General features: G+C 42.7%; 1 protein-coding gene across 1 annotated transcript; it reads right to left on the bottom strand.

Annotated features, from left to right (window-relative positions):
- Positions 1-379: 379 nt before the first annotated feature.
- On the bottom strand, positions 380-26897 carry LOC124011430 (androgen receptor-like). Its single transcript, XM_046324797.1, has 9 exons — positions 25744-26897; positions 21697-21830; positions 21251-21367; positions 12718-12990; positions 12290-12499; positions 10093-10237; positions 9431-9561; positions 9195-9346; positions 380-819 (listed from the first exon to the last, which is right to left on the bottom strand). Exons 1-9 carry the CDS (start codon positions 26595-26597, stop codon positions 652-654), a joined length of 2184 nt encoding a protein of 727 aa, XP_046180753.1. The 5' UTR covers positions 26598-26897; the 3' UTR covers positions 380-651.
- Between the last annotated feature and the right edge of the window lie 484 nt (positions 26898-27381).

Here is a 27381-nt window from a genome sequence, read left to right as displayed (position 1 = left end):
TCTGAGTGAGAGTGACTGACAACATCAATGGAGGTCCCCTGGAGGTCAGGGTACATGCGTGCCTGGTCATTAGTTGGCCATGATTACTATAAGGCGTAGACAGCTGGCTAACTTACCAATCTAAATAAATGTTTGCTAACAAGGGCTAATTCAGAGACTGACACTGCTGATTCACTAACAAAAACTGCTGATTCACTAACAAAAACTGCTGATTCACTAACAAAAACTGCTGATTCACTAACAAAAACTGCTGATTCACTAACAAAAACTGCTGATTCACTAACAAAAACTGCTGATTCACTAACAAATTAAAAAATGTCACCTTGTGTATTTTACTTTAACTCTCAACATTAAGTTGAGAGCCCGACTGAGTCCCCCCCCCCCCCCCCAAAAAAAAAGTACCTTGTGCCTAGGGCCTGCCCTGGGTTGAACCTCTAGCAGGAAGTTTTGTGATAGGTTGAACCACTTGCAGGGTTTTTTGTGATAGGATGACCCTCTAACAAGGTGCATTGTGATAGGATGACCCTCTAACAAGGTGCATTGTGATAGGATGACCCTCTAACAAGGTGCATTGTGATAAGATGACCCTCTAACAAGGTGCATTGTGATGGGATGACCCTCTAGCAAGGTGCATTGTGATGGGATGACCCTCTAGCAAGGTGCATTGTGAAAGAGGATTGGCTGAACTATGCCTGTGAGTATCTTGGGCACGTGAACGCTGACGATCTCAGAGATCATCTCTGGATAGCTGACTCTGGTGGGCAGAGACTGGGCCTGGATAAACAGATCATAGGTGAACTGGTGCAGCTTCCTCACAATCTGAGAGTGAGAGAGAGAGAGTGAGAGAGTGAGAGAGGGGGGGGAGAAAGGGAGTCAACTGTCAGTAACACCAAAGCAGGGGTGGGGTTGAACAAGTCAGGGGTTAGTGGTTAGGGATAGAAGCAGGGCCGGCCCTGGGTATAGGCGACATAAGCTGTTGCTTAGGGCCCCTGGCCACTACGGCCCCCAACCCCCAAAAATACTTTAGGAACTCAGTTGGGGTCTAAACTTACTGTTGAGAGTTATAACAGTAGAACACCAAGAGCTGTTGCTGGAACGTGCAAAATGCTGACCGGAAAACGTAACGAACCAAAGTTGTTCTCTTATTTGACCTCGTAGCGGTCGCGAAGGAAGAAGGATGCGTCATATCAGGGTGTCTAGCTATAAGTTCAACCTGATCAATCAAACGGATGGGTGTAAGCAATTATGGTTATTCCAAATGCCCTTAACTAGGTGCCTTCGCTAGACAGACATAGAGAGGAGGGAGGAGGTAAGTGAGAAAGAAAGGATGAAAGTGAGAGGAGGTAGAAAAGAATGGAAGACAGACAGAGAGACAGACGAAGAGAGAGAAAGAGAGAGAGAGAAAGACAGCAGTGTAAATGTACTTAGACTAAAGTATTTCAACACCTGTTCTCCTTCAACATGTTAGGCAATCATATGTACCTACAGGGGAAGGTGGCCAGCCACACAGGAGGGTGATTTTTACTAAGGAGGAGGAGGCCGTGCTGACCAAGACGCATGCTGGCCATTTCGGAGCGCATGATTGTCAAAATCAACCTACGCTTCTTCTGACAGGGAATTGTCTAGGAGGTGGACAGAAGAGAAATAACCTTTTATTTATCAATCACATTCTATTATATCTGAAATTATTAGGATTTCAATTAATATCATATCAGAGAGCACACAATGTTTCAATTTGTCACGTTGTGCCTAAAGGTCAGTACCCTGTCTAGCCTGCCAGAAGTTTGAGAGGGCGAAGACTGTGGAGCTGGAGTTGAAACCCATCAAAGTTGTTTCATCATGGCACATGATCGGTGAGAGTTGTTTTGTAATGGTTGCTTTATTTGACCACAACAGTATTATAGAATGTGTGTGTGTGTCAGTAGCCTTACAAATATGAACATCTGCATACTGTATGACACAGGTACGGGTAAGAATAGAGTCATCTTCTCTCTAACACTTTAAATGTTAGAGGTGGCCCTCATTGGACCCTTCACGAAATCCAGGAATGGCAACAGCTGCTGTCGAACGGCGACCCATCACTTTACCAAGTAGGTGATGGCAATACCCATTAACCTCAGTACAGGAAGAGAAGGTGGAGGCAATACCCATTAACCTCAGTACAGGAAGAGAAGGTGGAGGCAATACCCATTAACCTCAGTACAGGAAGAGAATGTGGAGGCAATACCCATTAACCTCAGTACAGGAAGAGAAGGTGGAGGCAATACCCATTAACCTCAGTACAGGAAGAGAAGGTGGAGGCAATACCCATTAACCTCAGTACAGGAAGAGAAGGTGGAGGCAATACCCATTAACCTCAGTACAGGAAGAGAAGGTGGAGGCAATACCCATTAACCTCAGTACAGGAAGAGAAGGTGGAGGCAATACCCATTAACCTCAGTACAGGAAGAGAAGGTGGAGGCAATACCCATTAACCTCAGTACAGGAAGAGAATGTGGAGGCAATACCCATTAACCTCAGTACAGGAAGAGAAGGTGGAGGCAATACCCATTAACCTCAGTACAGGAAGAGAAGGTGGAGGCAATACCCATTAACCTCAGTACAGGAAGAGAAGGTGGAGGCAATACCCATTAACCTCAGTACAGGAAGAGAATGTGGAGGCAATACCCATTAACCTCAGTACAGGAAGAGAAGGTGGAGGCAATACCCATTAACCTCAGTACAGGAAGAGAAGGTGGAGGCAATACCCATTAACCTCAGTACAGGAAGAGAAGGTGGAGGCAATACCCATTAACCTCAGTACAGGAAGAGAAGGTGGAGGCAATACCCATTAACCTCAGTACAGGAAGAGAAGGTGGAGACAATACCCATTAACCTCAGTACAGGAAGAGAATGTGGAGGCAATACCCATTAACCTCAGTACAGGAAGAGAAGGTGGAGGCAATACCCATTAACCTCAGTACAGGAAGAGAATGTGGAGGCAATACCCATTAACCTCAGTACAGGAAGAGAAGGTGGAGGCAATACCCATTAACCTCAGTACAGGAAGAGAAGGTGGAGGCAATAACCCATTAACCTCAGTACAGGAAGAGAAGGTGGAGGCAATACCCATTAACCTCAGTACAGGAAGAGAAGGTGGAGGCAATACCCATTAACCTCAGTACAGGAAGAGAATGTGGAGGCAATACCCATTAACCTCAGTACAGGAAGAGAAGGTGGAGGCAATACCCATTAACCTCAGTACAGGAAGAGAATGTGGAGGCAATACCCATTAACCTCAGTACAGGAAGAGAAGGTGGAGGCAATACCCATTAACCTCAGTACAGGAAGAGAAGGTGCTTAACTCTAAATTCTCTTCTGTATAACCCATTCAAAAAAGTGCTTGAAACCAAGAGTATATTTTTGTTTTGTATGATACCCATCAAGGACGACTGGCGAGGACACCTCCAAGACAATGACGAACATCTTCAACACCCACAGTCATCTTGAGTGACCGAGGTCATGAACACTGGAACAAGTGATGGATGTTATAGGTTATATTCTGTCACCAATGGTTTGTTTAATTTATTTTTTACAATTTGTTTTTCCGTGGTACATAAACAGACCTATTTCAATATCTTTCATTGTCAATAGATATCCCTTTCCTACCCCCTCCTCCAGGTTTGGTGAATGGACCAACCAAACCCTCAAGACATGTCATGGGCAAGTCCCTTGATTGGTACCAGGAAGGTTGGGAGAACTACTGGAAGGTCATTCTCTTTGCACACAACAGCAGCATCCAGGCCTCCACCGAGTACGGACAGGAGTCGCAGCTGTTGACTGAGGTAAAACAATGCAATTGTATATACTGAGGTTGTTTGTCTATTGTTATTTTTCACTGAAACCCCACCTGATGTGGTGGAAGCTGTGGAACCAGCTCAGAACCCTTGAGGACTACAGTACCTTCAGGCACGGACTGAGGAGGATGTAGAGGTTTTTCACCAGGTAAAAATGATTGTCCGCTGTCAATTTATTTTCTGTCCCTCCAAGAGATATGTAAGAAATAGAATAGCATTTATTCCTGTTATCAGTCAATGTGAGACTGAACATGGACAAGGAGAAACAGAAGGAGAGCTACTGGAGCAGAATGAAGAAGGGGACCAAGTGCTGCGACTTCAGGGCCAATTATTAGGTTTGGAAGATGGAGGAAAGAAAGACGACACCTGGGAAGCCTCACTGCTCTTTCACTCCTAGCTGGGGTCACCATCAGTTAAAGTGAATATAGAAAATATCAGATGATAACTATTTGTATTTGCACACAAAATAACCTGAAGCTAGTGTTAGTTCCCCTAACACTGATATTTTTCTCTTTGTCTTCCTAGGGTTCCCTCGGTGGAAGCCAACAATCTTCTACAGTTGGAGCACTTGGACGGTCGACCACTGAAAGCACTGACGCCCTACACTTCAGTGAAGCCCAATAGACAAACTATGCTCAGCTTTGGTTGACAGAAACAATAAGAAAAGCAAGACATAGTAGTTATGCTAAGCCTATAAAAATGTACTTCTCCAATATCCTACTCTATTCTACTCTATTCTACTCTATCATACTCTATTCTACTCTATCATACTCTATTCTACTCTATCATACTCTATTCTACTCTATCATACTCTATTATACTCTATCATACTCTATCATACTCTATTCTACTCTATTCTACTCTATCATACTCTATTCTACTCTATCATACTCTATTCTACTCTATCATACTCTATTCTACTCTATCATACTCTATTCTACTCTATCATACTCTATTCTACTCTATCATACTATATCATTCTCTATCATAGTCTATCCTACTCTATTCTACTCTATCATACTCTATAATTCTCTATAATTCTCTATCATACTCTATCATACTCTATTCTACTCTATTCTACTCTATCATACTATATCATTCTCTATCATAGTCTATCCTACTCTATTCTACTCTATCATACTCTATCATACTCTATTCTACTCTATTCTACTCTATCATACTCTATTCTACTCTATCATACTATATCATTTTCTATCATAGTCTATCCTACTCTATTCTACTCTATAATTCTCTATCATACTCTATCATTTTCTATCATAATCTATCATACTGGGCACATAATATGTGAGATACACAGATGGACTAAAAACACTCGCACTGCAAACACTCAGAAAAAAGAGAGCATCAGTGCCTGAACTTTGCAGTCTCCCTCTTCAAGTCTCCCTTCTGAGACTGACTGCCTGTTGAGAATAGGTGACAGGCAGAACCACACACCCACACAGCAAACCCCTCCTCTATATTGCACACACCAGAATTCAGTATTTTAGTCTATGATTGCCATGTGAGTGTAAAACAAATGAATGACACAACTGTACCAAAAACGATCGAAGTTTATGTATTAAAATCTGAAATATTGCTAGGTTGGTTTTCACAGCTGTTTCACAAGGTGTTCATTGTTGTAAGGTATCCTTCGATGGTATTTATTTGTTCTACATTATTCATTGTTGTTAGGTTTCCTTCGATGGTATTTATTTGTTCTACATTATTCATTGTTGTAAGGTATCCTTCGATGGTATTTATTTGTTCCACATTATTCATTGTTGTTAGGTTTCCTTCGATGGTATTTATTTGTTCTACATTATTCATTGTTGTTAGGTTTCCTTCGATGGTATTTATTTGTTCTACATTATTCATTGTTGTAAGGTATCCTTCGATGGTATTTATTTGTTCTACATTATTCATTGTTGTTAGGTTTCCTTCGATGGTATTTATTTGTTCTACATTATTCATTGTTGTTAGGTTTCCTTCGATGGTATTTATTTGTTCTACATTATTCATTGTTGTTAGGTTTCCTTCGATGGTATTTATTTGTTCTACATTATTCATTGTTGTTAGGTTTCCTTCGATGGTATTTATTTGTTCTACATTATTCATTGTTGTTAGGTTTCCTTCGATGGTATTTATTTGTTCTACATTATTCATTGTTGTTAGGTTTCCTTCGATGGTATTTATTTGTTCTACATTATTCATTGTTGTTAGGTTTCCTTCGATGGTATTTATTTGTTCTACATTATTCATTGTTGTATCCTATGACCGACAATAAACACATATATATTCAACCACAAGGGTGTGCTAATGAGCTATGTGAGATAGAACAACATGAATCCTAAAGGAGGTCTGGTGAAAATAGATTATTTCAGCGTAGATAAGGGGAGGACCAGACAAGCCAGTGTATGAATCCAACAGATTTGCATATGAATGGAGTGGAAATGATCTGAATTCCTGGTCTGTGTTGTAAGTAACTTTAATGTGTCAAGCAGATTACACGTTTTATTTGACATTTCCGAAACCGTAATAATGTTTAAGACATGGATTTCATGTTGTAATGTTAACAAGGTACCCAAAAGTAGTTTGAATGAATGTTTTCATTTTGTCAGCTAAATAAAACTTGTTTAAACAGCGAAATTGCTGCGGAAATCCGCCTTGTTTACATAGCGATTATGAAAAGAACGTCATTTTAGGCTGTAATTAGGTAATCCCACCGTTGATATAGCAACGGAACGCTAATAATTTATCGAACTCCATTGTGACGCAGAAGGGGACACTATTTGGCCAGGGGATATTATTTGCCATGACAGGCCCACAAAAAGCTAGGCTGGCCCTTGGTAGTAGGTCTATATTACCTGCTGTAGGTAGTCCACTGGCTGGGTTAGCGAGAACAGGTGTTGAGTACGGGTTACGGGTTAGAGGTCAGGGATAGGTCAGTTCTGTGGTTGCCATGGCGCAGAGAGCTCTGTAAATATTGTACATATTTGAAGTTTTAGTTGTTTTCTTTTTTGATCAACTTTTTATTTTGTTAACTAAGTAAGTTTTGATTGTATATATTGTAGCAATCCTGGGTTTATAAGTGCGGATATCGGCTGCAAGAAGAGCATGTTGTTGCGTTCTGGGCTTCGGGCCAGAAGGTTGAGGGTTCGAGCCGCACTTCCTGCCTGATTCATTACAATATATTGATCCACGGCAGTGCAAGATCGGCAAGTCAGTTATTTTACCAACTGAACTGAGAAGCTATTTAGCTACCAACTTTATTTGAAACAACAAGAGATGGCAGAGGCTTGGAGAATTTTGAAGATGGCAGAGGTTTTCCCCAGTAGTTTATTTCAAGGTGGACTATCACTTCTGACTGTAGTGAGCTTCATGCCATAAAGCTTAACAGCTGCATTACTTCACCCAGGTTGGTGCTACATGTTTCTCAGAGGAGTTTCCAAGGGAAGAGGTGACCTGACTTCTAACTTGTTTCCCCCCTGGATCTAAGCATCGTTTCACCCCTGCTCAACCCACATCTCGGCCCCAGTCTTCATCTGGGCTTCAACCCTTCATCTGGGCCCCAGTCTTCATCTGGGCTTCAACCCTTCATCTGGGCCCCAGTCTTCATCTGGGCTTCAACCCTTCATCTGGGCCCCAGTCTTCATCTGGGCTTCAACCCTTTATCTGGGCCCCAGTCTTCATCTGGGCTTCACCCTTCATCTGGGCCCCCTTCATCTGGGCCCCAGTCTTCATCTGGGCTTCAACCCTTCATCTGGGCCCCAACCCTTCATCTGGGCCCCAGTCTTCATCTGGGCTTCAATCCTTCATCTGGGCCCCAGTCTTCATCTGGGCTTCAACCCTTCATCTGGGCCCCAGTCTTCATCTGGGCCCCAGTCTTCATCTGGGCCTCAACCCTTGGGCTCCCGAATGGCGCAGTGGTCTAAGACACTGAATCTCAGTGCTTGAGGCGTCACTACAGACACCCTGGTTCGATTCCAGAGTCCCATACAGCGGTGCACAATTGGCCAAGTGTCATATGGGTTTGGCCGATGTAGGCTGTCCTTGAAATAAGAATTTGTTCTTAACTGACTTTCCTAGTTAAATAAAGGTTACATTTTTTAAATACATTTTTGTTATCATCTGGACCTCAACCCTTCATTTGGGCCCCAGTCTTCACCTGGGCTTCAACCCTTCATCTGGGCCCCAGTCTTCACCTGGGCTTCAACCCTTCATTTGGGCCCCAGTCTTCACCTGGGCTTCAACCCTTCATTTGGGCCCCAGTCTTCACCTGGGCTTCAACCCTTCATTTGGGCCCCAGTCTTCACCTGGGCTTCAACCCTTCATTTGGGCCCCAGTCTTCACCTGGGCTTCAACCCTTCATTTGGGCCCCAGTCTTCACCTGGGCTTCAACCCTTCATTTGGGCCCCAGTCTTCACCTGGGCTTCAACCCTTCATTTGGGCCCCAGTCTTCACCTGGGCTTCAACCCTTCATCTGGGCCCCAGTCTTCACCTGGGCTTCAACCCTTCATTTGGGCCCCAGTCTTCACCTGGGCTTCAACCCTTCATTTGGGCCTCGGTCGGTAGAGACGTGGACGGGTCAGGGAAGTGGACATGTAGAGTGGATTGGACACAGGATGTGACCTGTTGAACTGGCACCTGCCTCTGTGGATGACTGTGGATGACTGAAAGACTGTGGATGACTGTGAAAGACTGTGGATGACTGTGGATGTAGATGACTGTGAAAGACTGTGGATGACTGTGAAAGACTGTGGATGACTGTGAAAGACTGTGGATGACTGTGAAAGACTGTGGATGACTGTGAAAGACTGTGGATGTGGATGACTGTGAAAGACTGTGGATGACTGTGAAAGACTGTGGATGACTGTCGCTCTGGATAAGAGCGTCTGCTAAATGACTTAAATGTAAATGTGAAAGACTGTGGATGACTGTGAAAGACTGTGGATGACTGTGAAAGACTGTGGATGACTGTGAAAGACCTTCCAGCTAGAACTGTCAATAGGCTAACTGAAAGATTAGACTGTTTTAAGATTGAGATTCTTGCTGTAATGAAAAGCGCTATACTAATTAAATCTAGTATCATTATTATTATCATTAAATTACCGGACGTAGTTGTGTTAGCTGGAACAGGCGTTGTGTATGGGTTAGGGGTTAGAGGTCAGGGTTAGGTAATATTACTGGGTGTAGGAAGTCCAGTAGCTGTGTAAGCTGGAACAGGCGTTGTGTATGGGTTAGGGGTTAGAGGACAGGGTTAGGTAATATTACCGGGTGTAGGAAGTCCAGTAGCTGTGTAAGCTGGAACAGGCGTTGTGTATGGGTTAGGGGTTAGAGGTCAGGGTTAGGTAATATTACCGGGTGTAGGAAGTCCAGTAGCTGTGTTAGCTGGAACAGGCGTTGTGTATGGTGTTTTTCTCCGTGTTGGCTGGCCAGACAAACCAGCTCCTTGATGTAAGAGATCCTCAGCTCGTCAAAACACTTCTGATTCCTCAGACCCTCCACAGGGACTAAAAGACACAAAGAAATAAGCAAATATTGAACCAGATAATGATACAGTCACTTAGTTTCAGTGTGTCAGTGATGCGACTCACTGATGCTGAAGAGGAGCAGAGCCTTCATACAGAGGAACTCTTCCTGGGTGACTCTGAGCATACAGAACCTCTGGGACAGCAGACGGAACTGGACACAGTGTTCGTACATACTGGACACACGCATCCTCTGACTGGGGGGTGGGAGGGGGGTGGAGAGAAGTGAGAGACAGACGGAGAGGAAGAGGGTGAGGAGAGAGAGTGTAATGTTTGTTTATTTCTAGTCCCATTTTTTTATTGTCTATTCCATTTGGTAACATGTGTTTCCCATGCTAATATATTGAATTGCAAGGGAGAGAGAGGGGGAGTTAGGATGAGAGGGAGTGAGGATGAGAGGGAGTGAGGATGAGAGGGAGTGAGGATGAGAGGGAGTGAGGATGAGAGGGAGTTAGGATGAGGGGGAGTTAGGATGAGGGGGAGTTAGGATGAGGGGAGTTAGGATGAGGGGAGTTAGGATGAGGGGGAGTTAGGATGAGAGGGAGTTAGGATGAGAGGGAGTTAGGATGAGAGGGAGTTAGGATGAGGGGGAGTGAAATTGATTCAGAGAGTGTTGTTATATAACCAATAATACAACATTTCAAATTTCAAACATTTCCCTTGTCTATTGTCTAGAGACAGAGAGAGATTGTCATCAATATTGTATTCAGCAAGACAATAGTACTCACTCGTTAAAGATGAGGTCAGGAGCGAAGTAGAGCTCTCTAGCATCGGTGTTGGTGTAAGACCTCCAGCCCAGAGCGAACACCATCAACCCCAGCCATGAAGACTGGATCACTGACATCTGGTCTTCTACATGCAGCTGTCTGAAACCTACACAGAGAACATCATCAACCCCAGCCATGAAGACTGGATCACAGACATCTGGTCTTCTACATGCAGCTGTCTGAAACCTACACAGAGAACATCATCAACCCCAGCCATGAAGACTGGATCACAGACATCTGACATGCAGCTGTCTGAAACCTACACAGAGAACACCATCAACCCCAGCCATGAAGACTGGATCACAGACATCTGGTCTTCTACATGCAGCTATCTGAAACCTACACAGAGAACATCATCAACCCCAGCCATGAAGACTGAACCACTGACATCTGACATGCAGCTGTCTGAAACCTACACAGAGAACATCATCAACCCCAGCCATGAAGACTGGATCACAGACATCTGGTCTTCTACATGCAGCTGTCTGAAACCCATAGTGCAGGGAGAATAAAACACCATCAACCCCAGCCATGAAGACTGGATCACAGACATCTGGTCTTCTACATGCAGCTAGGTCTAGGAAACCTATACAGAGATATATCATCAACCCCAGCCATGAAGTAACTAGGAACCAGTGGGTTGACATCTGACATGCAGCATGTCTGGAGGTAACCTAGGATACAGAGAACATCATCAACCCCAGCCATGAAGACTGGATCACAGACATCTGGTCTTCTACATGAAGCTGTCTGAAACCCATAGTGCAGGGAGAATAAAATATGTGATGAGTAGAGCCCCCTCTGGTGGGAAGGACATAGAAAACTATGGTAACATGTAGTGGTTAGGTAACAGTAGGATACAGGGTTGGTAACATGTAGTTGTTAGGTAACAGTAGGATACAGGGATAGTGGGTTGGTAACATGTAGTGGTTAGGTAACAGTAGGATACAGGGTTGGTAACATGTAGTTGTTAGGTAACAGTAGGATACAGGGTTGGTAACATGTAGTGGTTAGGTAACAGTAGGATACAGGGTTGGTAACATGTAGTGGTTAGGTAACAGTAGGATACAGGGTTGGTAACATGTAGTGGTTAGGTAACAGTAGGATACAGGGATAGTGGGTTGGTAACATGTAGTGGTTAGGTAACAGTAGGATACAGGGTTGGTAACATGTCGTGTTTAGGTAACCGTAGGATATAGGGTTAGTGGGTTGGTAACATGTAGTGGTTAGGTAACAGTAGAATACAGGGATAGTGGGTTGGTAACATGTAGTGGTTAGGTAACAGTAGGATACAGGGTTGGTAACATGTAGTGGTTAGGTAACAGTCGGATACAGGGTTGGTAACATGTAGTGGTTAGGTAACAGTAGAATACAGGGTTGGTAACATGTAGTGGTTAGGTAACAGTAGGATACAGGGTTGGTAACGTGTAGTGGTTAGGTAACAGTAGGATAGTGGGTTGGTAACATGTAGTGGTTAGGTAACAGTAAGATAGAGGGTTAGTAACATGTAGTGGTTAGGTAACAGTAGAATACAGGGTTGGTAACATGTAGTGGTTAGGTAACAGTAGGATACAGGGTTGGTAACATGTAGTGGTTAGGTAACAGTAGGATACAGGGTTGATAACATGTAGTGGTTAGGTAACAGTAGGATACAGGGTTGGTAACATGTAGTGGTTAGGTAACAGTAGAATACATGGATAGTGGGTTGGTAACATGTCGTGTTTAGGTAACCGTAGGATATAGGGTTAGTGGGTTGGTAACATGTAGTGGTTAGGTAACAGTAGAATACATGGATAGTGGGTTGGTAACATGTCGTGTTTAGGTAACCGTAGGATATAGGGTTAGTGGGTTGGTAACATGTAGTGGTTAGGTAACAGTAGGATACAGGGTTGGTAACATGTAGTGGTTAGGTAACAGTAGGATACAGGGTTAGTGGGTTGGTAACATGTAGTGGTTAGGTAACAGTAGGATACAGGGTTGGTAACATGTAGTGGTTAGGTAACAGTAGGATACAGTGGGTTGGTAACATGTCGTGTTTAGGTAACCGTAGGATACAGGGTTAGTGGGTTGGTAACATGTAGTGGTTAGGTAACAGTAGGATACAGGGTTGGTAACATGTTAGGTTAGGTAACAGTAGGATACATGAAGAATGGTTTACCTGGCATGGCTTTAGCCCAGTTCACCACAGACACCAGTTGTCTCTCTCCCAGCTCGTTGAGGCTGGACAGTAGGGAGGCGAAACAGTCTGGCTGGGAGGTGTCATGGCCTGCGTTGACCATTCCTGGCTCAATGGAACTCAGAATGTTGAGGAGGGAGGGGCGTAGACTGGGGGAGGGGCCAAGAGCGGGAGCCTGTGACGCAGCACAGCCTGCAGAGAGGGATATGAGATGAAACAAGGCAAGGTGAATTGAGACATGAGATGAGAGACAAAATGAAACCAGTTGAGACTGAATATGTGCTGCCTTTCATCCAGGGTCGGGGTAAATTCTGAATTGAGTTGTAACTGCTTTCTTAGTCAGGGCTCACTTGAAAAAATAGCATTCTGGATAAGAAAAATATTTTACATATGGTAATATTGATCCTCACATTTAGCCTGTGGGGAAACGGTGGATAACTGTAATCCCCCAGTCCTCTCTCCAGTCCTCTCTCCAGGCCTCTCTCCTCCCCTCTCTCCAGTCCTCTCTCCAGGCCTCTCTCCAGTCCTCTCTCCAGGCCTCTCTCCAGTCCTCTCTCCAGGCCTCTCTCCTCCCCTCTCTCCAGGTCTCTCTCCTCCCCTCTCTCCAGTCCTCTCTTTGGCGGGTGCCTGTGTTCCCCCCTCCACTCCTCCTTTCAGCGGGCCAGCTCCCCTCAGCTTGCGGCCTGAAATGCACCACACACAGAAGTAGGACAGAGAGAAAGGCCCCATTACCACTAGGAGATATAAAGGAGTCTGAGGAGCGGGGTGGAGAAAAAAAAAGCTATTTTTCCATTCACATTACATCATTGCCGTGGCTGCTGGCCATGTGACATTCTTGGTCCGTAGCTCAAATTGACCGTAAATATCACAGTAGCCACTAGCGAGAAGGCACAAACTATTTAACAATGACAAGAGACTTTTCTTCCAAAATATTATACTACTTGATAATGCAACAATTCACAAGCATGTACAATACAACCAGAAAGCATTCAGACCCTACTTATTCTAAAATGGATTAAATATATTCCCTCAACATTCTACACACAATACCCCATAATGAAAGTGAAAACGGGTTTTTAGAAATATTTGCAAATGTATTAAAAAAATTAAAGAAAAGCTGAAATACCTTATTTACATAAGTATTCAGACCCTTTGCTATGAGACTCGACATTCTGCTCAGGTGCTCGTCCTGTTTCCATTGATCATCCTTGAGATCTTTCTACAACTTAATTGGAGTCAACCTGTGGTAAATGTAATTGATTGGACACGATTTGGAAAAGCACACACCTGTCTATATAAGGTCCTACAGTTGACAGTGCATGTCAGAGCAAAAACCAAGTCATGAGGTCAAAGGAATTGTCCATAGAGCTCAGAGACAGGATTGTGTCGAGGCACAGATCTGGGGAAGGTTACCAAAACATTTCTGCAGCATTGACGGTCCCCAAGAACACAGTGGCCTCCATCATTCTTAAATGCAAGGAGTTTGGAACCATCAAGACTCTGGCCACCCGGCCAAACTGAGCAATCGGTGGTGAAGGTCCTTGGTCAGGGAGGTGACCAAGAACCTGATGGTCACTCTGACAGAGCTCCCGAGTTCCTCTGTGGAGATGGGAGAACCTTCCTTGAAGGACAACTATCTTTTCAGCACTCCACCAATCAGGCCTTTATGGTAGAGTGGCCAGACGGAAACCACTCTTTAGTAAAAGGCACATGACGGACACATTTTGACATGACACATTTTTGCCTTGTCATTACGGGGTATTGTGATGTCATTACTGGGTATTGTGATTTCATTACGGGGTATTGTGATGTCATTACGGGGCATTGTGATGTCATTACTGGGTATTGTGATTTCATTACGGGGTATTGTGATGTCATTACGGGGTATTGTGATGTCATTACGGGGTATTGTGATGTCATTACGGGGTATTGTGATGTCATTACGGGGGTATTGTGATTTCATTACGGGGTATTGTGATGTCATTACAGGGTATTGTGATGTCATTACGGGGTATTGTGATGTCATTACGGGGTATTGTGATGTCATTACGGGGTATTGTGATGTCATTACGGGGTTATTGTGATGTCATTACGGGGTAATGTCATGTCATTACGGGGTATTGTGATGTCATTACGGGGTATTGTGATGTCATTACGGGGTATTGTGATGTCATTACGGGGTATTGTGATGTCATTACGGGGTATTGTGATGTCATTACGGGGTAATGTCATGTCATTACGGGGTATTGTGATGTCATTACGGGGTTATTGTGATGTAATTACGGGGTATTGTGATGTCATTACGGGGTATTGTGATGTCATTACGGGGTATTGTGATGTCATTACGGGGTATTGTGATGTCATTACGGCGTATTGTGATGTCATTACGGGGTATTGTGATGTCATTACGGCGTATTGTGATGTCATTACGGGGTATTGTGATGTCATTACGGGGTTATTGTGATGTCATTACGGGGTATTGTGATGTCATTACGGCGTATTGTGATGTCATTACGGGGTATTGTGATGTCATTACGGCGTATTGTGATGTCATTACGGGGTATTGTGATGTCATTACGGGGTATTGTGATGTCATTACGGGGTATTGTGATGTCATTACGGCGAATTGTGATGTCATTACGGGGTTATTGTGATGTCATTACGGGGTAATGTCATGTCATTACGGGGTATTGTGATGTCATTACGGGGTATTGTGATGTCATTACGGGGTATTGTGATGTCATTACGGGGTATTGTGATGTCATTACGGCGTATTGTGATGTCATTACGGGGTTATTGTGTGTAGATTAATGAGGGGGAAAGACAATATATCAATTTTAGAATAAGGCGGTAACGTAACAAAATGTGGAAAAATTCAAGGGGTCTTACTTTCCAAATGCACTGTATGTGCAGACAATTAAAAGGTTTATTTTCTTGTCTGTAGGCTACACACATTACATTTTAGCTTTAAGACAAAAGTCCAGAGTTGCTATAATAGCATGTTTTTATTAAGTACTGTAAACATGTAAAAAGTGAAGGATTAACCCTCTCATACACATATAAAAGTACAAAGACCTACTTTACAACTAACCAGGCTTAATTTGTATCAATAATATGCAAACCATGTGGCAAAGGCTAAATGTGACTGAAAACATGGGTATCAGTGACTCCGCTGCAATGAGCTGTTTTATATGGAAGCCCATACCTGCCAGCACAATTAATCTGATCAACTTTAGCCTACTGATAACAACCATAGCTGCAGGTGGGTGATTGTCATGAAATCAGTTTTAAACATGTATGTAGCTAATTGAATTACAAAACCATGATGCATCTGCAAAAATCAACTATCATTCTGAGGAGTAAGATGTCTAGTTTTTAATAAATATTTGCCTGAATTTTGTAAATTTTTCCATATTCTCATTACCGCAATGCGTCTGGATTAAATTATTGGGTCATTTTATAAAATTGTACTTTTGAAAAACCTAACTGATTTGAATAAAACACAAAATATGTCACTACAGTTTGTCCATAAATAGAGTTGCAAAGGGTTGGAAACTTCCCGGTAAATTTCCAGAAATTTTCCATGGGAAGTTAAGCCCGGGAATTTTGCTTAAATTCATCAAAAAAGTTAGCTTATAACAGTGAACCTTTTTTGTGGGATACACATAAAGGCAATTCTAGGTCTTGTGGCATATTTTGGTTAAACTATCCTCAATTCAATGGAATTGCAACTCTCTGCATGCACAGTGTATTCTTCCATCACATGTACAGCTGATTCTCAAGATCTCCACACTAATGAGATGCTATTGAGCCCACATTACTACACTGTCTGAGCCAAGGACTACATGCTTTCTGGTAAGTTTGGATTACAATACTGGGTGGGGTGAATATACACTACCTTTCAAAAGTTTGGGATCACTTAGAAATGTCCTTGTTTTTTTATAGAAAAGCTCATTTTTTGTCCATTAAAATAACATAAAATAGATCAAAAATACAGTGTAGACATTGTTAATGCTGTAAATGAGTATTGTAGCTGGAAATGGCAGATTCTTTATGGAAAATCTACATAGGCCCATTATCAGCAACCTTCACTCCTGTGTTCCAATGGCACGTTGTGTTAGCTAATCCAAGTTTATAATTTTAAAAGGCTAATTGATCATTAGAAAACCCTTTTGCAATTATGTTTGCACAGCTGAAAACTGTTGTCCTTATTTTTTTTTATTTATTATTATTTATTACAAAAAAACACAAGGAAGGGGTAACACCAAAGTATTTCATGTGAGGTGCGTGTGCATCAGTGATATAAAATATATGTCATAGTTTCCTTTTTCATGATCAAAATCTTGTGAAACCCAAACCCTCCAAGATTCCCCCACAGTTCCCCAATAGCTGTCCCTCAACCATTCAAGACCCCTCCCACAGTCTCCCCCCCACCCCAAAAAAATACAACTAATTCCATTCCCCACCCCCAAGAACCCCCCAATGCACCAACCACCAAGAACCCCCAATGCACCAACAACCAAGAACCCCCAATGCACCAACCACCAAGAACCCCCAATGCACCAACCACCAAGAACCCCCAATGCACCAACAACCAAGAACCCCCAATGCACCAACAACCAAGAACCCCCAATGCACCAACAACCAAGAACCCCCAATGCACCAACAACCAAGAACCCCCAATGCACCAACAACCAAGAACCCCCAATGCACCAACAACCCCCAATGCACCAACAACCCCCAATGCACCAACCACCAAGAGAATCAACTAAAGTGTCATGTTTTGTCTTATATTGTCTTGTCATTTTGCTTTCCCTTCTGTTCGTTTCCCCCTGCTGGTCTTATTAGGTTCGTTCCCTTTTTCTATCCCTCTCTCTCTCCCTCCCTCTCTCTATCGTTCCGTTCCTGCTTCCAGCTGTTCCTCATTCTCCTACTCACTCATTTAGTCTTTCCAAACCTGTTCCCTATCTTGTCCTCTGATTAGAGTCCCTATTTCTTCCCTTGTTTTCCGTTTCTGTCCTGTCGGATCCTTGTATATTGTTCACCGTGCTGTGTCTTTGTCTCGCCCTGTCGTGTCTTGTTTCCCTCAGATGCTGCGTGTGAGCAGGTGTCTGAGTCTGCTACGGTCGGTGCCTTCCCGAGGCAACCTACAGTTTATGGTCGAGTCTCCAGTCTGTCCTCGTCACTACGAGTGGAATTAGTTTTTTATGTTTTGTTTTCTGCTCCGATTTGTCTAGGAGTATTGCCTATTTCCTTTACTGGAATAAAGACTCTGTTTTCGCCAAGTCGCTTTTGGGTCCTCATTCACCTGCATAACATAAAGAGACAAAAGACAGAAGAAAACAGCAAACAACAATGCAAAAATATATATATATATATAATTATACATTTAAAACAAAGGACATAAAGGACAACTGAAATCATCACAGCAAAGCCAACTGTATATGTTTGTGCATGTCTGGTACTATTACATGTATGTGTGTGTTCTTGTATGTGTTTATTTGATTGAGAGTGTGTGTATATGTATGTGTACAAACACCTGCACGGCATCAGCCTCTGGCAAACCGGCATTCGTTGGAAAAACACTGCCACAGTGTCATTCAAATGTACTTTTATTATGTTTTATTCAGACCCCCCTTTATCTTTGACCATGATTCTCTCTCACACAGCAACTCCACTCCCACTTGTCTCCAATTCCACATCCCAACCCTCAGCTTCCCTCAGACGATCCCATCTATCTCTGCTGGCTACCCACTTCGTGTTTTTACGCAACACATATCTTTCAACTATGCTATGATATTTAACATACAATTTCAATCTATCTAATTGAATCTACTGATTGCGTGTTGAAGATAAATACTTTTACTAAGAGTATTAGTATATTAGTAATTGACTGACCCGGTCTCTCCAGATCTCCTAACAGTACTATTTGTAGGGTCAATTTTAGATCAATGCTATTCATTTTCAGCCATTCCTGAACTTCAGACCAGAAACAGGCTACCTGAGGGCAATACCAAAATAAATGGTCTATTGATTCTGTATCCACACAAAAAAAGCATGAAGTCTTGAATCTTGCGTTGTTTTATATATCAACTCATACACCCTGTACCATAGAATCGGTACATAAAAAAATATCTTCCCAACTATTTTGCAATCTGTATGGAACAGTTCACAACATCCTGGCCCTCAAATGAAACTGGTATACTTTCCTATTTATGCTATTTTTATTCCCTCTGCCAGTTTTGATCCTTTATATTGGGCAGACACAGACCAGTTCCCTACCTCCTCCCGCTGCCACCTGCCTCCTCCCGCTACCACCTGCCTCCTCCAGTTTTGATCCTTTATATTGGGCAGACAGACCAGTTCCCTACATCCTCCCACTGCCACCTGCCTCCTCCCGCTACCACCTGCCTCCTCCAGTTTTGATCCTTTATATTGGGCAGACAGGCCAGTTCCCTGCCTCCTCCCAATGCCACCTGCCTCCTCCCGCTACCACCTGCCTCCTCCAGTTTTGATCCTTTATATTGGGCAGACAGGCCAGTTCCCTGCCTCCTCCCAATGCCACCTGCCTCCTCCCGCTACCACCTGCCTCCTCCAGTTTTGATCCTTTATATTGGGCAGACAGGCCAGTTCCCTGCCTCCTCCCACTGCCACCTGCCTCCTCCATTTTTGGGGCAATGCTGTAATCCATTGGTTGTATTCTTGGAATGAGCAGACCTTCCCTTACTTACAATTCTGATAACTCCATAAAGGACATAACTCTACCATTACAATTTACAATATCATTTAATATCATTTTCAAACATATTTCCCATAAATACAGGTATTTTATCAACCAGCACATTTGAGTTCAGCCATAATATTTGTTGTAATATTTGTTCTATCTTTTCAGGGAGAGGAAATTGTAATTGTAGCCAGCTCTGCAATGCTTGTTTGAAAAAGACAGATACTTTGAAAAAAGTATCACTTTCAATGAATCGAAAATGAGACATGGCAAACTGCACAAAGGCAATTTTAAACAATGGATGAGCTTTTCTTATTAATCTACTTGAGAACCATTTAGGGTTCAAATAAAACTTTTGAATAAGTAAAGCTTTTAGAGAGAGGTTTAGTGCTTTTATATTTAATCATCTCAACCCACCCAATTCATATTCATTTTATAGATAGGCTCGTTTTATTTTGTCTGGTTTAGCTTCCCAGATAAAGCGAAATATTTTTTGCTCATATGATTTGAAAAACGAATCATCAGCAGTAGGCAGCGCCATAAGTAAGTGAGTAAACTGAGATATGACTAAGGAGTTAATCAGGGCAATGTTTCCATAAATAGACAGGTATTTACCTGGTTGCAGGATCTTGTCTATTTTTACAAGTTTTCTATTCTATTTTTGGCGTGTACGTGGGTCGAGTAGGATTCTATTTTTGGCGTGTGAGTGGGTGGAGTAGGATTCTATTTTTGGCGTATACGTGGGTGGAGTAGGATTCTATTTTTGGCGTGTACGTGGGTGGAGTAGGATTCTATTTTTGGCGTATACGTGGGTGGAGTAGGATTCTATTTTTGGCGTGTGAGTGGGTGGAGTAGGATTCTATTTTTGGCGTATACGTGGGTGGAGTAGGATTCTATTTTTGGCGTGTGAGTGGGTGGAGTAGGATTCTATTTTTGGCGTGTACGTGGGTGGAGTAGGATTCTATTTTTGGCGTGTACGTGGGTGGAGTAGGATTCTATTTTTGGCGTGTAAGTGGGTGGAGTAGGATTCTATTTTTGGCGTGTAAGTGGGTGGAGTAGGATTCTATTTTTGCATATAAAAAAACTGAATATGATAAATAATACAAAATAAAATATACCCAGGTAATATTCTTCTACTTGCCGGTGTAACCTAAAACATTATTCCCGTTAAATATGCTGCTTGTGTATGTATTCCCACATCAGCCTACAGCACTTTCTACCATTTCACAATAGCCTGTAATCACAAGTTATTACTGCTAAACAAAATACCTTTTTGGGTAGATTCTAACAAGGCTACAATGTTGTTTGGTTTGTTGTTTGAACAGTAGCTCAGATTATATTTGCTTATCAATGGAAAATATGCTTCTTTGATGCATAGCCTATAGCCTATACTGTTGATCAGATGAAGGAATCAAGCAAACATCATTGCCTACACAACACTGCCCCCACGGGAAGGGTACGTCGAATGTCAGTGCGCACTGCAAGGAGCCTCCCCTTTCATAACAAAAAACAACATTGCGACACTATGCTACGTCGCCGCCATTTGAGTATTCTGTGTAGTAACCTTTTGGTTAGCCTACTACCAGATCGAGAAAACTCTGAGCCCCAGGAAAATAACTCCCCCCCCCCACAACTGGGACCTGTGGTGCCACATCTGAAATCACTACACAATGTTGCAAACAGTGTTGCCAACTATTTTTCAGTGATATCTGCTATTGGCCCCTTGATTTCTCTCTAGATGACGTTTTTGCTGTTGCCACGACGACATCACAGCACCATTTTGACTTGCTGCTGCACAGCTGCACTCCCCGACATAAGGTTTTCCCCTCCTCTCTCACCGCACACCCCCTCCCCTGGTGCTTCTCTGCCTGTGCATGCCCCATTGCTGTGACTTCTTCTGCACAGACCGCTTCTCCCACTCTTGTATGTGGCAGAATTGAGTTGGGAAAAGTAGCTACATGCTGTCAAAACTCCCCAAAGCAGTCTGAAAAGCAGCCTGAAAAGCAGCTGAATTTACCAATGAAAGTCACAGGATAGGGAGTAAAACACATGGTCAATTAAAACCTACCTAAAGACCTAGTCATGATTCCTGCTTCTTCAAAGACCCTGTAACCAAAATACAAGTAGATGTGTCTAGCCTTCTCTCCCTTCTTTTTCATGATCTCTTTCTCTCCCTCTCTCCATTTAACGGCCATGTATGTTATGGTAAAAGTTGAAACCTTTGAGGCTCATTCCAGACCGGAAGCATCTGCTGAGACGACAGGAAGGACAGTTCTTCCTCCTCAGCTTGTCGATGGTGCAGTCGTTACGGCTGGCGCACAGGTGATTCTGCTTACCTGGGGACACAAAAACAAACAGGGCCGCTACAGGGAAGTTGGATATCCCATTTCCTGTATGTGTGTTGGGCTCCCGAGTGGTGCAGTGGTCTAAGGCACTGCATCTCAGTGCCAGAGTTGTCACTAAAGACCCTTGTTCAATTCCAGGCTTTATCACAACATGCTGTGATTGGGAGTCCCATAAGGCGGCACACAATTGGCCCAGGGTCGTGGTGAGGGTTTGCCCGTGGTTAGGCCGTCATTATAATTAAGAATTTGTTCTTAATTAACTGACTTGCCTAGTAAAATGATTGTAAACAAAGTGATATGTGTGTGTGTGTATGGCTCACCCTCTGCAGCCCTCTTGAAGAACACCTTGCAGCTCCCACAGGTAACAGCTCCATAGTGACAGCCTGATGCCTCGTCTCCACATACCTTACACACCCTCCGGTCAGAGAAGTACACTGGCAACATATCCTCACATCTGAAACACACACACATCTGTAAACACCTAACACTCTTTCCGATCTTACAGATACACTCTCACTGGCAACATATTAGAGGGTGACCGATTATGATTTTTCAACACCGATGCCGATTATTGGAGGACAAAAAAAAACGATACCAATTAATCGGACGATTTTAAAAATGTATTTGTAATAATGACAATTACAACAATACTGAATGAACACCTATTTTAACTTAACATATAAGTTAAAATAATAAAATCAATTTAGCCTCAAATAAATAATGAAACATGTTCAATTTGGTTTAAATAATGCAAAAACAAAGTGTTGGAGAAGAAAGTAAAAGTGCAATATGTGCCATGTAAGAAAGCTAACGTTTCAGTTCCTTGCTCAAAACATGAGAACATATGAAAGCTGGTGGTTCCTTTTAACATGAGTCTTCAATATTCCCAAGTAAGAAGTTTTAGGTTGTAGTTATTATAGGAATTATAGGACTATTTCTCTCTATACGATTTGTATTTCATATACCTTTGACAATTGGATGTTCTTATAGGCACTTTAGTATTGCCAGTGTAACAGTATAGCTTCCATCCCTCTCCTCGCCGCTACCTGGGCTCGAACCAGGAACACATTGACAACAGCCACCCTCGAAGCAGCGTTACCCATGCAGAGCAAGGGGAACAAATACTCCAAGTCTCAGAGCGAGTGACGTTTGAAACGCTATTCGCGCGCACCCCGCTAACTAGCTAGCCATTTCACATCGGTTACACCAGTCTAATCTCGGGTGTTGATAGGCTTGAAGTCATAAACAGCTCAATGCTTGAAGCATTGCGAAGAGCTGCTGGCAAAACACACGAAAGTGCTGATTGAATGAATGCCTACGAGCCTGCTAGTGCCTACCATTGCTCAGTCAGACTGCTCTATCAAATCATAGACTTAATTATAACATAATAACACACAGAAATACGAGCCTTTGGTCATTAATATGGTCGAATCCGGAAACTATCATCTCGAAAACAAGACGATTATTCTTTCTGTAAAATAAGGAACCGTTCCGTATTTTATCTAACGGGTGGCATCCCTAAGTCTAAATATTCCTGTTACATTGCACAACCTTCAATGTTATGTCATAATTACATACAATTCTGGCAAATTAGGTGGCAGTAAATGTTGCATATACACTGACTCTGCGTGCAATGAACGCAAGAGAAGTGACATAATTTCACCTGGTTAATATTGCCTGGATTTATTTTAGCTAAATATGCAGGTCTAAAAATACATACTTCTGTGTATTGATTTTAAGAAAGGCATTGATGTTTATGGTTAGGTACACATTGGAGCAACGGCAGTCCTTTTTCTCGAATACGCACCGCATCGATTATATGCAAAGCAGGACACGCTAGATAAACTAGTAATATCATCAACCATGTGTAGTTAACTAGTGATTATGATTGATTGATTGTTTTTTATAAGATACGTTTAATGCTAGCTAGCAACTTACCTTGGCTTACTGCATTCGCGTAGCAGGCAGGCTCCTCTTGGAGTGCAATAAGAGGCAGGTGGTTTGAGCGTTGGACTAGTTAACTGTAAGGTTGCAAGATTGAATCCCCGAGCTGACAAGGTAAAAATCTGTCGTTCTGCCCCTGAACAAGGCAGTTAACGCACCGTTCCTAGGCCATCATTGAAAATAAGAATATTTTCTTAACTGACTTGCCTAGTTAAATAAAGATTAAATAAAGGTGTAAATATATATATATTTTGTTTTTATATCGGCCAAATCGGTGTCCAAAAATATCGATTTCCGATTGTTATGAAAGCTTGAAATCGGCCTTAATTAATCGGCCATTCCGATTAATCGGTCGACCTCTACTGTAAACACACACCTAACATGTGGGTAACACTCTTTTAGATCTTACAGCTACACTTCATAACCACACACACACACACAGACGTACACACACACACACACGCACACGCACACGCACACACACACACACACACACACACACACACACACACACACACACACACACACACACACACACACAGAAACACACACACAGATGTACACACATATACACACACACACACACACACATTCACCTGAAATCACACAACACACACCTAACACTATTTCAGATCTTACAGCTACACCCTCACATCTGAAATGCACCTAATGCACCTACCTGCCTATACCTGCTGATCTGCACATACTTGCCTCTTGATGTGGGATTGAGTCATGCAGATTCTGTCTAATTCAGTTAGCAGCAGAATCTGTTAACCAGACGGTGTGGACTACGGGCTCAGATCAACATTACACTACTTTTGAGGAATAACAAGTCTGACAAACTTTACATTTTAAATTAGCCAGCTACCCGTTTAAAGGGCGACTGCGCTTCCTGAATTGGCCTCGTTTTAAATTTGTTTCATTAATAAATGCTAGGGGCCATGACTGAATTCAAACGTGAGTTGGTTTCGGGGTGTGGTTTGATATGGGTACCTCGTGTGTGTTTGTAGGTGGAAAGAGGTAGACAAATTATTTAGCCAATTATTGTCAGTAAGCTGGTGTGCGACTGTGTCAAAGTTGGTTTGACTTTGGATAGCCTTTCTATAAATTAAATGGTCCTTGAATGTGAATTAATTCAACTTGATCAGTATCCGCTACTAGATCTTTGACTGACCCACCACACCACAGCATTGGCAATAAGTGTGATATCATTATGAAAGCTGCAATATGTACGTTTTTGGGCAACCTGACCAAATTCACATAGAAATGTGAGTTATAGATCTGTCATCCTCATTGAAAGCCAGTCCAAGAAGCGGTAGATCTGTTCTATGTGCGCTATTTCTATGCTTCCCGTGCTTAAGTTTCGTTTTTGTGCGTTTTACTTTCGGTTTTGTACAACAGCTTCAAACAATTGAAAATACAATATTTCTGGTTATGGAAAACATATTTCACAGCGGTTTAGATGACACAATGATTTTCTACACAATACTTGCTTTTTTGATCACATTAACTGAAATTAGAATTGAACTATTAGAATTTTAGCAACCAGGAAATGTCTGAGCGATTTCTGCACAGTGCATCTTTTAGTGAGTGTTGCCTTATGTCCTACTGGGCCTTGTTGATTGAGACTAAATACATTACACCTGGTTAGTTGAAGGCCAGCGTAAAGTCAGCTGGAAGCCTATTACTCTAATACTCATGAAATAAACACTGGTTAGGAAGGTAAACAGTGGTGTCTGAGACAGACACACTGCTGGGTCGTAGTGGGTCGTAGTGGGTCGTAGTGGGTCGTAGTCACGAGATTGGCCATGCTGAAAGGGACAGTGGCTATAACCTATCACTTGCAGTCGGTCCTCTCCAGCGTGGGGATATTGTCGTGAGTCTCTGTGGCAGCTGGTGCAGGGAATTAGGTCATTATAACAGATAGCATAAATGCTATTATAACCTGGGTGGTTCGAGCTCTGAATGCTGATTGGCTGACAGGCATGGTATCAGACAGTATACCATGGGTATGACAAAACGTTTATTTTTTTTACTGCTCAGGAGTTTGTGGTATATTTATTTAACTAGGCAAGTCAGTTAAGAACAAATTCTTATTTTCAATGACAGCCAAGGAACGGTGGGTTAACTACCTCGTTCATGGGCAGAAAGACAGATTTTTACCTTGCCAGCTCGGGGATTCTATCCTGCAACCGTTCAGTCAGAAATCCAACACTCTAACCAGATATGGCCACATACCACACCCCCTCGTGCCTTTTTGCTTCGTTGAATTTGACATATTATAACATCTGATATTACTGTTGTTTTGTTATGATTACATAGTTAGAGAAGCTCCATTAATTTGCCTCTGGTCCGCTTGGTCTTACGTGAAAACAAAACAAAGAAACAATTGAAATAATATGTCTTATAAAGAGTATATCTACCTCAGCCCGGAGTCAGCACTCATCCATCCAGAACTCTCCTTCTTGATAGCGGAGTGATACACTTGTTGAAGACCGCTTTCATGCATCACACTTTGGTAACTTTGCTCCTGGACATGACACTCTTGTGGAATCCCAGAGTCATAGTCCTGATAGTTAACCCCAGGAGGACAGGCTTTACGTGCTCCACAAGACATGCAATTTCCGTTGTCCAAATATTTACAGAACCAAGATCCACCCGCCACCGGGCAGGGTCCCTCGTGTCCTGGTTCGGTTTTGTTAAGGCTGCTTTTGATGAGGCCATTGACGGTCGATTGATCCGTAAATTCCCTACCAAATAACTGGTTTGGGGCGTCTTTACGGAATGGAGAACTTAAAGGTAACAGTTCGTCAAACTGAGAGGGCACCGAGAGCGCAATAGCGTTATCCAAATTCACGAACATGTCCGAGTTTTTACGGAGACCTCGGGCCATTTCCAACTCGTGCATAGGCCTCGTCACCTTCCATGCGCTGTCCCTTTCGCGCTCGAGGGTCTGTAAAAAACCGACATAATTTTGTCCACAAATGTCTTGATGTACTTCGAACGATGGCCCGAGATCATTTGATTTAATTCTCGTTTTCCTCTGCATCTGGGTGGTTAACTCTGAGGTCATACTTGCGCCAGCTCCAAACTCTGGAGAAGACTCCTCGGAGACTGAAAAATGGTTTCCATGATTTGGGCCGCAGTCTGCAGAGAAGGCAGGGCCGCTCCGTCCATTATCCACTATCTCGTTTAACTGCGAACTCAAACCTAAAGATACTGACACCGCGTCACATAATTCCTTGGCTGTATCTGATATATTGGTGCAACTCTGCATTGTTGTTTTGATTTCTTCCCAGGCGCGGACAGTTCCAAAAAAAGACTTGCTCTCGAGGTCTCCGGTTTTCACTGTAGGCCTAAAGCACGAGGAGCTACTACATTTTTTTCCCGTGGTGAGAGTAGACGCAACTACGTTAAATCTTAACGTAACCGTGTAACCAGAGACTCCTGTTATGTCGGGCCACCACCTATAACCTCCCCGAGCTGAACTACGGGAGACTACAGTACATGAACAACAAATCCCTTCTTACGCCTCTGCGTTTTGCTCATTCGTTGTGACCTCGGGGAGGGAAAGGCTGGCGCGTGTCCAAGTTGTGACTCGTGTAGGGTAAAGTGCATTCTCTGCCGTGTTATTACTGTCTGTTTATAACACCGTGTTCTTCATCTATCAGTTACTTATTTGACCGTTACAATTATGACTAAAGTATATTTAAAATATATTTTTAATAAAGTTGTAGAGAGACTGAGTGTTGTTGCTGGTTCGTCATATCTCACAGTCAAAACAGACGTGTACACTCTTCCTCTTCCTCCAGTGCAATAACACAACTAAAGTGAGTTGTCCGTGTTTTTCGGACTCACAGACACTCCTGTAATCTGTTTAGAAACAGCGATTGAGAGCTATGGCACATCCTTTGTTCTGTTTGTGTCACATGACAGCAACATGTCAGCTGTCATAAGATGACTAACAATTATATGGTATCTGTTAAAACAGCGTTATGAATTTATGTAGCCTATTTTACAACCTAACATATTTTCTGGAAAAATGTACTAACTATGACTGA

The sequence above is a fragment of the Oncorhynchus gorbuscha genome, linkage group LG23 (assembly GCF_021184085.1).
Source record: "Oncorhynchus gorbuscha isolate QuinsamMale2020 ecotype Even-year linkage group LG23, OgorEven_v1.0, whole genome shotgun sequence".
Taxonomy (NCBI): domain Eukaryota; kingdom Metazoa; phylum Chordata; class Actinopteri; order Salmoniformes; family Salmonidae; genus Oncorhynchus; species Oncorhynchus gorbuscha.
Note: the sequence above shows the minus strand (reverse complement) of the source record. Positions and strands in the feature narration are given on the sequence as shown.